The 13,792-nt window shown below is 37.2% G+C and overlaps 1 protein-coding gene across 4 annotated transcripts in view; it reads left to right on the forward strand.

Moving 5' to 3' along the window:
- The window catches only part of LOC126457732 (pleckstrin homology-like domain family B member 1), a 1,069,305-nt gene that overhangs the window by 848,122 nt on the left and 207,391 nt on the right, over positions 1-13,792 (forward strand). For all 4 annotated transcript variants that reach the window (XM_050094273.1, XM_050094272.1, XM_050094274.1 and 1 more), the window contains one exon: positions 9,753-9,888. In XM_050094273.1, the coding sequence (XP_049950230.1) occupies positions 9,753-9,888 (136 nt within the window). The remainder of the gene's footprint in view (positions 1-9,752; positions 9,889-13,792) is intronic.

Here is a 13,792-nt window from a genome sequence, read left to right on the forward strand (position 1 = left end):
AACCTCTTGACATATTCCACAGTTGCAGCTTTTCTATTTGTACAAAATTGTGATATTTGCTCTTATGATCCATCTCTTTTGACATTGGCAAATACATTCAGGGGAAGACTAGTCCTACAGTAGTTTCATAACATCTTTTGTGATGATGCCATTAGTGCTCTGTCCAAATCTCTGTTCATTAGGTCAGTGTTATTGCTTCCAGAAGGAGCACTCATGTTGTTAGAAGAAATAGAGATTTGTGAATTTGAAACAATACACTCCTGTGAGTAACTAGGGAAATAAAGGTTAATACAGACATGGTACTGTGTATTATGAGCAGGACTAATATAAGTGTGGTGTAGTAGGTGTTCAGTGGTTCTCACCAATTCCTGTTTCTCGTCATCTATCATCCACCATGTTGGTATGTAGCACAACTAAAATGTGAGTTTGTGGAACGGGCATTCAGTAAGAAATGAAACACATTTTTTCAGCCAACGTCAACTGAAAAAATGTGGAATTTGTTGCTGGACATCAGGAATATTTGCACTTCAGCCCCTGTTGTTAGTGAAGTCCTGATAGGTGGCAGGTCTGTACATAGCCTTCAAAATGGCATCTGTAGCAGAGGGACATCCGAAGCAGAGAGCTGCAGTTGAGTTTCTTTTGCTGGAAAACCAGAGTACTGGAGATATTCAGAGGCACTTGCAGAATGTAGATCTGGCAGTGAAAGAAAGCATGGTGATTTGTTGGGCGAGCTATCTGTCGTCATTGCACCAGGGTCACGCAAACCTGTCCGATCTACCATTTGCCAGCCGGCCACACATAGCTGTGTCTCCTAGTGTGTTGTAATGGGCAGAAACTCTCCTTCAAGTTGATCAGTGGATCACAATCGCACACCTTGCTGCACAATTGGATGTCTCTGTTGTCCAGCAATTGAGGTGCTCAGGTGTATGTGTCTACTGGGTTCCTCGCTGCCTGGCAGAAGACCATACAGACCAATGAAGGACATCTGTGTGGAATTGCTCCACTGGTACCGACATCAACCAGGAGTGTGGTACGAGGTGGGTGTACAGGCCCTCCCAGTAAGATGGCCTAAGGCCATCACACTGAATGGACATTACGTTGAAAAACAGGGTTCTGTAGCCAAAATAGTGAATAGCAGAGAATAATATGGTGTGTTGGTATATTGAATAAAACCAACCTGGTTTAAAAAAAAAGTGCTGCACAACTTCTTGAACACTCACAATTTATTGAACACCCCTCTTTCATCATCAGTATTATTATTATTATTATTATTATTATTATTATTATTATTATTATTATTATTATTATTATTATTTCCTTCACTTTCTCAGACGTTAAGTCCGGTTAAAAATGGAGTGATGCGGACCTTGATCAAGCGTCACTTCCTTTTAACTGTACGGTATGTGTTATATTGCATTTAGGAACTTTCGGGTAATTGTACATGTATCAATAATTACGGATTTCTGTAGTTGTATATATATGTTTGGATGTAGCTGTATTGCATTGATGTACTGGTGGATATTGTGTGCTATGACTCCTTTAGTTGATAGTATAATTGGTATGATGTCAACTTTATCCTGATGCCACATGTCTTTGACTTCCTCAGCCAGTTGGATGTATTTTTCAATTTTTTCTCCAGTTTTCTTTTGTATATTTGTTGTATTGGGTATGGATATTTCGATTAGTTGTGTTAATTTCTTCTTTTTATTGGTGAGTATGATGCCAGGTTTGTTATGTGGCGTTGTTTTATCTGTTATAATGGTTCTGTTCCAGTATAATTTGTATTCATCATTCTCCAGTACATTTTGTGGTGTATACTTGTATGTAGGAACGTGTTGTTTTAAAAGTTTATGTTGTAAGGCAAGCTGTTGATGTATTATTTTTGCGACATTGTCATGTATTCTGGGGTATTCTGTATTTGCTAGTATTGTACATCTGCTTGTGATGTGATCTACTGTTTCTATTTGTTGTTTGCAAAGTCTGCATTTATCTGTTGTGGTATTGGGATCTTTATTAATATGCTTGCTGTAATATCTGGTGTTTATTGTTTGATCCTGTATTGCAATCATGAATCCTTCTGTCTCACTGTATATATTGCCTTTTCTTAGCCATGTGTTGGATGCGTCTTGATCGATGTGTGGCTGTGTTAGATGATACGGGTGCTTGCCATGTAGTGTTTTCTTTTTCCAATTTACTTCCTTCATATCTGTTAATGTCATGTGATCTAACGTGGTTGTAGAAGTGGTTATGAAATTGCAGTGGTGTAGCCGATGTATTTATATGAGTGATTGCCTTGTGTATTTTGCTAGTTTCTGCTCGTTCTAGAAAGAATTTTCTTAAATTGTCTACCTGTCCATAATGTAGGTTTTTTATGTCGATAAATCCCCTTCCTCCTTCCTTTCTGCTTAATGTGAATCTTTCTGTTGCTGAATGTATGTGATGTATTCTATATTTGTGGCATTGTGATCGTGTAAGTGTATTGAGTGCTTCTAGGTCTGTGTTACTCCATTTCACTACTCCAAATGAGTAGGTCAATATTGGTATGGCATAAGTATTTATAGCTTTTGTCTTGTTTCTTGCTGTCAATTCTGTTTTCAGTATTTTTGTTAGTCTTTGTCTATATTTTTCTTTTAGTTCTTCTTTAATATTTGTATTATCTATTCCTATTTTTTGTCTGTATCCTAGATATTTATAGGCATCCGTTTTTTCCATCGCTTCTATGCAGTTGCTGTGGTTATCCAATATGTAATCTTCTTGTTTAGTGTGTTTTCCCTTGACTATGCTATTTTTCTTACATTTGTCTGTTCCAAAAGCCATACTTATATCATTGCTGAATCCTTCTGTTATCTTCACTAATTGGTTGAGTTGTTGATTTGTTGCTGCCAGTAGTTATAGATCATCCATGTATAGCAAATGTGTGATTTTGTATGGGTATGTTCCAGTAATATTGTATCCATAATTTGTATTATTTAGCATGTTGGATAGTGGGTTCAGAGCAAGGCAGAACCAGAAAGGACTTAATGAGTCTCCTTGGTATATTCCACGCTTAATCTGTATTGGCTGTGATGTGATATTATTTGAATTTGTTTGGATATTAAGTGTGGTTTTCCAATTTTTCATTACTATGTTTAGGAACTGTATCAATTTAGGATCTACTTTGTATATTTCCAATATTTGTAGTAACCATGAGTGGGGTACACTATCAAAAGCTTTTTGGTAATCAATGTATGCGTAGTGTAGCGACCTTTGTTTAGTTTTAGCTTGATATGTCACCTCTGCATCTATTATCAGTTGCTCTTTACATCCTCGTGCTCCTTTGCAGCAGCCTTTTTGTTCTTAATTTTTAATTTGGTTCAGTGTTGTATGTGTCATTAATTTCTGTGCAACGACTGAAGTTAATATTTTGTATATTGTTGGTAGGTATGTTATGGGGCGATATTTAGCTGGGTTCGCTGTGTCTGCTTGATCTTTAGGTTTCAGATACGTTTCCATGTGTAAGTGTATCAGGGAATGTGTATGGGTCTGCAATGTAACTGTTAAGTAATTTAGTTAGATGTGAATGTGTCTAGGTGAACTTCTTTAACCAGAAATTTGCTATTTTATCATTTCCAGGGGCTTTCCAATTGTGAGTAGAATTAATTGCTTGGGTAACTTCATGTTGCAAAATTATCACTTCAGGCATTTGTGGTATCATCTTGTATGTGTCTGTTTCTGCATGTATCCACCGTGCATGCCTGTTATGTTGTACCGGGTTTGACCATATGTTGCTCCAGAAGTGTTCCATGTCTGTTATGTTTGGTGGATTGTTTATTTTAATGTGTGTGTTATCTGTTGTCTGGTAAAATTTCTTTTGGTTTGTGTTGAATGTTTGGTTTTGTTTCCTTCTATTTTCACTTTTTTTGTATCTTCTGAATCGTTTGGCTAATGCTTGTAATTTCTGCTTCTTTTCGTCTAATTGCCCTGTCGCTTCTTGTTGTGAGATTTTACCTAACCTTTTTCGTTTTTTTTCCGAGATTTCATTTCTTATAAATTGTGTTAGCTGTCCGATGTCCTTTCTCAGTTTTTCTATTCTGATCTGTAGCCTGTGTTGCCATGCTGGTTTTGTGGGTTTCTTCTGTGTGTTGGTTGGTTCTGATCTCTGCCTAGTGTGTATATTTAGTGTAGTGAGTGCTCCTATATAAACCAGTAGTTGTAACTCTTCCATAGTTGTGTTTTCATTTATTTTGTTGTGTATGATTGTGTTGATAGTTTTTATTGTTGTTTCGACTTGTGGGTTATTTGGTGGTCTATGCAAGAATGGTCTGATGTCTGTATTTGTGTCTTTGTATTCTATATATGTTAGCTGAAATTTTTCTTCTATATCTAACATCTGAGTCACTTCGTGTTCTATTTGTGCTTGTTCTGGTGGCTGTCTTAAGATTTCGTTTTCCTCTGATTGTTTAATTGGTGCGTGTTGTTCTTTGTTTGTTTGCTCTGGGATGTTTGAGTCCATTACTGTATTTTCTTCTTATTCTGATTGCACATTATTTTGTCTCAGTATTTGTTGTACTTGTTGTTTGATGTTTTCTAATTCTGACTGTGGTATCCTGTTATTTTTTATTATTACACGGATCTGATCAGCTAGTCGTTGTTCTGTTAAAAATTTTAATTCTGGGTATCTGGTAATAAATGTTGTGTATACTTGTGATCTGTATCCATTTGTGTTGGTTCCTAGGTTTGTTGCTTGGTAATAACAGAACATGAGGTGTCGATTAACTTCATCTGACCGTCTCATCCTCTGTCTTTGTTTTCCTTCTAGGGTGGTTGCAGGAAGCATATCCTGCAAAACACCTCTATTTGGATTTAAATCATTTTCCAGTTGCCTAGCAGTGTCGTTACCATTGTGGGCGGGCATAGGGTTCAAGCGTCGTCCCCGACCATGACGGTGCTTGTCCGAGGCTTCTTTAGTTCTGTCCTGAACCAGCTAATCACACTAAAAGGGGGGTTAGCCCTATTAGTGGTTTGTTCTTTTCGTCGCCTTTTACGACTGGCAGAACATACCGGAGGCCTATTCTTTTCCCGGGCCTCCACAGGGGTTATTATTATTATTATTATTATTATTATTATTATATATTTTTGACTTAACATTCTACCATCGTATCCTAGTTCTGTACAGTGGTTGCTAAAGCATGTTCAAAGCCTGTGGTTATGGAGAACTAGAGCCACCACCCCTCAGGAACTCCTGGTTACCATTTGTATACCCAGCCAGAAATGGCAAAGTTACATAAGGTGCTTGCCTGGGACATGTCTAGCTTATCAAAAGCCATAGACGATTTGTTCAGTACTCCCAGACTGCGCTGAAATTGTGCTTTTGGCTGTGGTGGGAGTGAATTGTGGCACAAATAAGAAACTGGAGTGTGTGTGATGTTGACAACAGTGACCTAAATTCTGCGTAAGAAACACTTGTTTCCATAGCTGCTCACACATAGAACAGGACCAGCAATTTCAGTTGGGAAATATGTTGTCTTTGCCCAAGCTGGTAAATGTGGGCTACCCATTTGACGTTGACATAATATGCTAACCATATTATGGTAGATGTTGCCATCTGAGACATGTTTCAGTGAGATTTAAGTAGAAGTTCCAGAATGTGCATCTGGAGAGTGATCATTTGTTGTTACCAGCAAAATGACTCTGCACTCTACATTAAATGAATGGTATAGGGAAAAATATATAATCAGTACTGGAAGTGTACCAGCACTGAATAGTTCCAGTAATTTTTTTCATACTTACTTCCTACTGAGTGGAGTAACGGGTCTGCTGCTGTTGTCACTGCAACTGTGTGGAAAGTGATAGGGAGACCCTTGACTGTGACATAAATGTTGAAATCCATTTCAAATTACAAATCCCCTACCTCATTTTCAAAATTATAGTGAAAAATACACAAATGGAAAAAAAACTATTTTTTCTACTTTATTGGTTATTGCTAGTGCTTATTTTTCTATTCTGAAGTAGCTGGATTGGGCAGAATTAAGAGTTTGTGAGTAAAATGCTTGTGGTTGCTTTGCGCTGTTCATTTTTCTTTGTTCTTCAGCCATTTGGGAAGTTTCAGTGGCCAGAACTAAACACTTTCCTGGTGTGCATGTGGTCTAATACATGGCAAATTTTAGGGTAAAATGTTATTTCATGTTGTGGCTTGGCAAGACAGCGAAGCCACTATGAGGAAGCCGACAGGCACGCGTTTAAGCTCACGCAGGCTGGCGTGAGGTCTGGAACAGGACACGGAAATGAGAATAGCCAAAAACGTACGTAGCTGCTGGAATACTTAACTTTAATCCATAATTGTTGAACATCACTCTTGACGGTACATGTTTTACAGCATCAATAGTGACTGGTAATGGTGCCTTTCTAGGTCATAGCAAATGACATAGCTGAAGGCTATGCTAACTATCGTCTCGGCAAATGAGAGCGTAATTTGTCAGTGAACCATCGCTAGCAAAGTCGGCTGTACAACTGGGGCGAGTGCTAGGAAGTCTCTCTAGACCTGCCGTGTTGCGTCTGCAATCACTGATAGTGGCGACACGTGGGTCCGACGTATACTAATGGACCGCGGCCGATTTAAAGGCTACCACCTAGCAAGTGTGGTGTCTGGCGGTGACACCACATTTCACATTAATGTGTTCATTTGAACTTTATATCCTTTTTTAATGAAAACTATTTAACGTGTACAAAACCTGTACTGTGTTTGAGATGAATTTACTGTAATAGTAAATTTTGCCCAAGAATATCCGAAGTGCAGGTATTTGCAACTTGCTACTTCCACTTATTTTGCTGTGTTTTGCTGTCCCTACTTATAAAATACCAGACACATGTTCAAGTTAACTTGATGAAGCTGCACATGGTTAAACTAAACTTCAATCTGGTGATTAGAGAGTGCGGAACATGGTTATAAAATTTTGTGTGTGTGTGTGTGTGTGTGTGTGTGTGTGTGTGTGTGTGTGTGTGTGTGTGTGTGTGTGTGTGTGTGCGTGTGCTCCTTGCAACCCTACATGTGGGGAATTGTCAGTATGCCTTCTACAGATTGATATTAAAAATGGACTGATTTCCTACCAGTCTGCCGTTACTTCTGTAAGTTGAGGAATCTGGTAAGCGTCAGATAGGGCTGCAAGAGTATGCATTCTAGTTGATTTATGATATTTGTAAGAGGCACAGCCAATAAATACACGGAAATAACTCCTTGAGTTGTTTGCAAAGGGATATCACACTAATGCAAATTTAACAGAAATTGATAAATGATGCTGAAATTTTAAATTTTCAGTAAGGAGTAAGCAAGTCCAAAATATTTACAATTCCTATAGTTATTTTTTTCCCCCACAACATGGAGTTTTACTGTTGCCTGGGCTTCCAAACATAAGTCACAATTTTTATGTTTCAGTACATGCTGATTTGTACTTAAAAATATTGCTGTAATTTGTGGCCATATTGTAAGTTAATCATATAATTTGGAGAGTAGCCTTATGACAATTGAATCTTCTCTAATTAAGACCTTGACAGAATGTAGTGCTCACCAAAACCTTTTACTCTCTTCTCTGATATGAACTGAAAGTATCTCACAGAGTTGTAAGAGAAGCTTTTATCAGGAATGCTGATAAGGCAGTAGTATCTGTGTCAGTTGTGTTGTATGCTATCAGTCAGCTCTGGTCCATGTGACGTGAGTGTTAAACAACAAAAGACTGGAACTACAGCACCAATCATTCTGTGATGTGTACTAGTCTGGAATGTGCATATGTTAATTCTGTGGGGTCTCTCTCTATTAACGCCACAGAGCATGCATAAAAAACTGTCTTCTTGTTCCTTATATTCCTGCATTGAAATGTAATTGTATTTATGGAACATCGTATTATGTATAATTATACAAATAACAATAGTTAAAAGGCAATTTAGCAGTTGATAATTCTTAAATCTGTAATTTGGAATATATTTTAGCTGCATCTGCTGTTTGACATAATTTGATTTCCGGAAAAATCAGTGTGTGTCAAATAACATTTTTAAAAGAGCTAAGTGAACTAATTCACTGGAAATGCTAATTCTGCCCTTATGTCATTAAAAATTATAAAATAAACTGTTACTTCAGTAAAGATGCTATGTATGTACCCCAACTCTCTCTCTCTCTCTCTCTCTCTCTCTCTCTCTCTCTCTCTCTCGCGTGCGTGCGTGCGTGCTTCTTAACAAAAACAGAAATCTTGAAAGCATGTGCCACAACTAATGAGTTACCGCTGAGTATTATTGTTTCCACTCAAAAAAATTATATCATATTAATATACAGCATGAATCAGAACTCTGAAAAAAATTTGAGTGCTGTTCAGGGATACATTCTGAATATTTTGGTATGAGGGACCCATGGTCTCCATTGGCATGTTACAGAATGATTGCATTTCATCTGATTTCTTACCCTCATTTATTTTCAAATCTGTTCTTCACTGACACAATACTGCAAATGACAACAGTAAGCACTGAGTGTCTCATTTGGAAACGACTTGTTTTATTCAATCCAGGTACTTCCTGTTCACAACAGTAATCCCCACTTTACCCTTGGCTCTCAACCTTGCATTCAGTATTGATGTGTTCTGTGTGTGGTTTGTTTTTCTGCCACTTTAGTTTATAATAACAGTGACACACAGCAGTATTTGTAGGTATACTGACAAAGAGTTGGCAGATATGCACCTTGTGTATGGGTTCTCTGAATGTAATGGAAGAGGAGCACAAGGACGCTACTCCAAGCTGTTCCCGCAGTGACGGCAAAGACATCACAGCACTTTAGCATCTGTGTATTACTCTGTGTTTCATGTTGTATGTTTTGATGATTGAATTGTGCAGGCGATTTCAATGTTGTGAAGATACTTTAACAAAAAACAAAGGTAACTGGAGTCACAAACCAATAAAATCATAATTAGACTATTACCTTGTAAGGACCTGCTGAAGAACACTGGTCCTTATACCACAATACTCGGACTATATCCCTGAACAACATCTGAAATTTTGTCAATGTCATTCTGGTTCACTCTGTATTTATCACATTTGATGGACAAGACAACTGTTAAAGTATAACTTTAATCCATTGCTGTGTACTTGCAAATGCACATTAACAAGGTCCCACTTGACCCAGGTGGTCAAAATAACATTCATTAGGATTTCTTCAGCTATTGGAAGTGAGGTGGTGTAGTATAGTTTCTGTTTTTATTCAGCTTCCTGATAGTGCACATTAACACTAATGAACTTCTACTCAAGTGTGGCTATATAATGTTAAACAGATTTAATTTACATCTAATAGCTTGAAACCAAACTTTTGTGTACATTTATCAGTATCAACAACAGAATGTCTATCCATGGAATTTGTGGCAAGACAGTTCATGTGGTACGCACTGGCATTCAGAACTTACAGAAAAACCTTTGTTATGTGGTGTCATAATAGCATATTGCAGCATTTAATTTCCTTGGTGTGAAAACATAGGCAAAACTTTCAGAAGTATGGATGTTCTGCCATTATGCACTGTCTTAAATGTATGTCTATTACAATCAGATATTTACTTCATAGACATTAATAATTTGTGTCTGACTGATCTGGTGGCAAAACACTTTTGACAGTTTTTAATTTAAAAAAGGTATATGGAATAAATACAGTACAAAGCTTCAGTCAGAATAATAAAATCTGATAAAATTGCTCAGTGATGACAGAACTACTGAAAGACAACTGAGAGTGAATTGTTTTTTTACAGTGCATCCAGTGATGATGCTTTAGAGAAAAGGACTGCTGTTACTGCAACAGAGGTATCGGGCAGTGGTACCAATGTAGAACCTGCAGAAGCAAAACAGGCTGACTCTACACATGAAACTCAAAATGACCAGAAAGAGGTAAGGAGCAAACGAATTTCCAACTTTCATTTCCTAGTATTTTACTTTGACTAAAAGCTTTGAATTTTCAGCTTCACCTGTGTCAGAATTTCACATGTTATCTATTTCTTATGCCAATAACTTCTTGAGTGGAAGATCTACTTCTGACAGCAGAGAAAGACACTTATGAAAATCAGAAGATAGTTTTTGTAGGCTACTCTATGCTGTAAAGAAAATATATTCTTGCAGTGCAGAAGAAAAACAGTTGTTCTCTATTACAAAGAAAACTGTCATTTGGTATGTTTTATAGGGTCTAGAGATTTTATTTTCTTCAAACTAGTGATAAGGCAAATGATTCAAGAGGTACTCCATTATTCTTTTAAACATGAAGCTTACGATGCATTATGTCATTTAGACCTGTGCAATATGCCCATGAGGGATACTTTAGCATTCCTTCAGTGAGCGTGAATGAAGTGTATCTTCATGGTTTGTAGGACAAGGCTACTGAAATATTCATAAGCACAACAGGTGTCTCATAGAAAATTAAGTGACAGCATTTACACTCCTCAGAAAAATGATGACAGAGTATGGTGGTGTGCATTGTGCTGCAGAATGTTGTTGACGATAAAGATAGCAAGCAATGTATCATTAGAAACTTGAGAACTCACAGGATGGCATCCAAATGTTGTCAACAAATGAGAATTTTAATGATTGCCTGCGCTGTAAACCCAAGCATATTAACAGGAACATTACATTGATCAGTTTTACATCAGGTTATGATGTGTCCACTAGGGCAGCCTAGTACATACAGTGTCACTCTTGGAATACAGTACCTTCAAAGGTTATCCAACCACTGAAGAAGGGTTAGGCAACAGAAAGGGATCTAAGTTGAGTGGTGAAATGAAGCCATGCTCGTAACCAGAGACCAGAAGTTTAGGCATTATTAATCATTATAATAGGTGGGCAAACAGGCATTATAAATAGCTAAAACAGGCAAGGAAAGAATCTATAGAAAATCCTTATAGTATGCCTTTACATATACTACATTGCACTATTCAGTCAAGCACACAGTCTACATATTTATATCAACATCGTGTTGTGTTATATTTTTAAAGTAACTCTCGTGTTTGAAACACAATTCTTATAGTAAATGAAGGAAAAATGAAAAATTTTCTTGAAAGCCTATCTATTACGATGCCTTTTTGTCTTATTGGTTGCACACGATACCCAAATGCTTTTTAAAATTTTCGGGAGTCCTGCCGAGTCTCCTTTCAGATAATCTATTCTTCATCTGAGGAAATGACGTCTCAGAATCTATAGAGGTAATTGGAGTTAATCTAAAACAATGAACTATTTCTACTGCAATAGAATGGTGACCTTGTAGAATTTTGGACATGTTTCTAACTTTGGCAAGATCAGGTTTTTTTTTTAAGAACATCATTTTAAGCTTCTACCTAACCAATGAGCCTTATTTCTCTGGCACACTCTCCAATCTTTGCACTGCATCATCCATAATTTACACTGACTTCATCAAAGGCTGCCCTATTCCTTGGAGCTGGCAGAACACTTGTGGCAGGAACCCAAACTTGGCCACTATGAAAGTTAAGTCATTTCTCACTCAGTGGAAAGAGTGTGCTATGCAGACTGAAGTATGTTTGGAAACAGCACTTTTAAAGTTGTCCCTGCTTTTTTAATGTATGATACAGCATCTGAGATTAAGAGCAGTACACTTTTTCACAAGAAATGGAACGAGAAAGTTTACTTTTGGTGAGTCTCATTTATGCTCAGTAATATCATGAGGATTCTAGAGTCCCCATATGTGCACATAATGTTGGTTTATTTTACCACTGACATCAAATGTTGCTTCATCACTGAAAATTAATCATGGTAAAAAATTTATTGTCTTCCATGTTCTCTAGCAGAGCATTGCTAAAGCCAACCTGTTTCCTTTGATCACCAACCTGAAGAGCTTGCACTAATTGTAGTCTGTATGGTTTATAGACCAAATGACACCCTAACATTCACCAGACAGTTGGATGAGGCATTGCCAGTTCTGTGCTTGTGAGGTGAGTAGATTTTGTGGACTCTGCTCAAATAAATGCTAAAGTAAAAAACCTGCTGGACTGAAATCACTGACTTAGTCTTTGCAAACTGCAGCACACAAAACACCTGTCAAGCAGATGCCATCTTCCTTCTGACTGAAAACTGAGAAGACTCACTGAGCGACATCTAAAGGTGATTTTTTGAAACTACAGGATGAGCCCATACAAACAACACATATTTCCTTGGTGGCAAATCCCATGTTTCATAATTATTACCATCCAAAGTCAGGTCATTCTTTTTGAAACACATTGTACTCAATTCAAATATTACAGATTTGTGTTTCCTAGTCATCTGCATTAATTTTTTTTCAGGAAAAGAAAGTAGCCATTAATCACACCAAGTAGAAATTCTGTCCTGGTCAGTCTGTATCCTCCTACAGTAACTCAACGATGACACTTTCACGTACACTACAGCATCACCAGCAAATAGTCATAGACTGCTGCTCACCCAAAATGTCGGATCACTTACATACATAGGGAATGAGAGTGGGCCTGTTATACTTTCCTGGGAATCTTTTGATGATGCTCAGGACAGCAAAATGAGTTCACCTGTTTGAGAAGTATGTGAGCCACTCACTTATCTGGGAACCTATTCCATATTCCCAGACCTTCACAGTGGGCTACTATGTCAAATTACTTATAGAATTCTAGGAGCATGGAACTTGCCTGTTGGCCTTCATCCATTGTTTGCAGGATATCATATGAGAAAAAGGCAAGCATGAGTGATGATTATTAAATCCATGCCGATTTGTGGACAGAAACCTTTGTCTCATGAAAATTTATATTTGATCTTAGAATACGCTCAAGAACTCTGCAGCAATCCGATGTTAAGTATATCAGGCAGTACTTGTAATTCATTTATCTCACTGGGCCTATGACTTGTACCCCAATACAAATTTTTGAGGTTTTGAACTGAATTTGACTGAGTAGGTTCATCACAATAATTAAAGTACTTGTGTCCTAACAAACAACAACTAAACGGATTGGCTGGACAAATTGGAAATTACTGAAATAAATTATGCAACTCAAAGATTATTAACAGGTTTTCCATAGCAAATAGCACAGTTACATATGTAATAATTAATTTCATTTTAGTTTGGGAGCTTGAAAGTTTCTGACTGAGTAACATTTTAGTCATATTAGCATTGCAATCCATCACAGTGTGATATGTAAATGCAGCTACTTACTTGTGCAATAGTCTGTTTTTCTGCATTTGTGACTGTCTCCACTGACAGTTATCAACTAAGTCTCAATGATCTATTTTGAATAATGTCCCCAATGATAAATTTTGCACCACAAACTCTACAACCGATATATTCACCCTGTCCTTCAAGCAATGAGAAGTCTTTCAACAATTTCTTTTTTTTTTTTTTTTTTTTCACTTCGCATTGTTCTATCACAGACACAGGTCTTTATACAATATCATTTATCAAAATCTCAGCTGCAACTACTGGAAACAAAACTGTAACATGTGGAATCAACATATTAATATTACTGCCACAGTGATTGTAAATATCGAAGCCTGAATATGTTACATTATTTACGGGACCAAAAAAGCTCAGTGTTTCTGCTAAAATTGATGTCATTTATTAAGCTCAGTGCTTCATGCAGCTTAATTTTCCCTGATAATGATGGGGGATCTGAAAACCCTCAAATTCATCCAAAAATTGAAAGAATGCAATGGAAAATTCTCCAATGTTCTGAAAGAAAGCATCATACAAAGTCAGCTTATTACTTTTAAAACAGAAAAGAAAGAACTGAAACTGAGAGTAGCAAACCAAAAGCAGTGCATAACTCTATTTTCAGCATTCTTTTCCAATGGA

The sequence above is a fragment of the Schistocerca serialis genome, chromosome 2, assembly GCF_023864345.2.
Source record: "Schistocerca serialis cubense isolate TAMUIC-IGC-003099 chromosome 2, iqSchSeri2.2, whole genome shotgun sequence".
NCBI lineage: Eukaryota > Metazoa > Arthropoda > Insecta > Orthoptera > Acrididae > Schistocerca > Schistocerca serialis.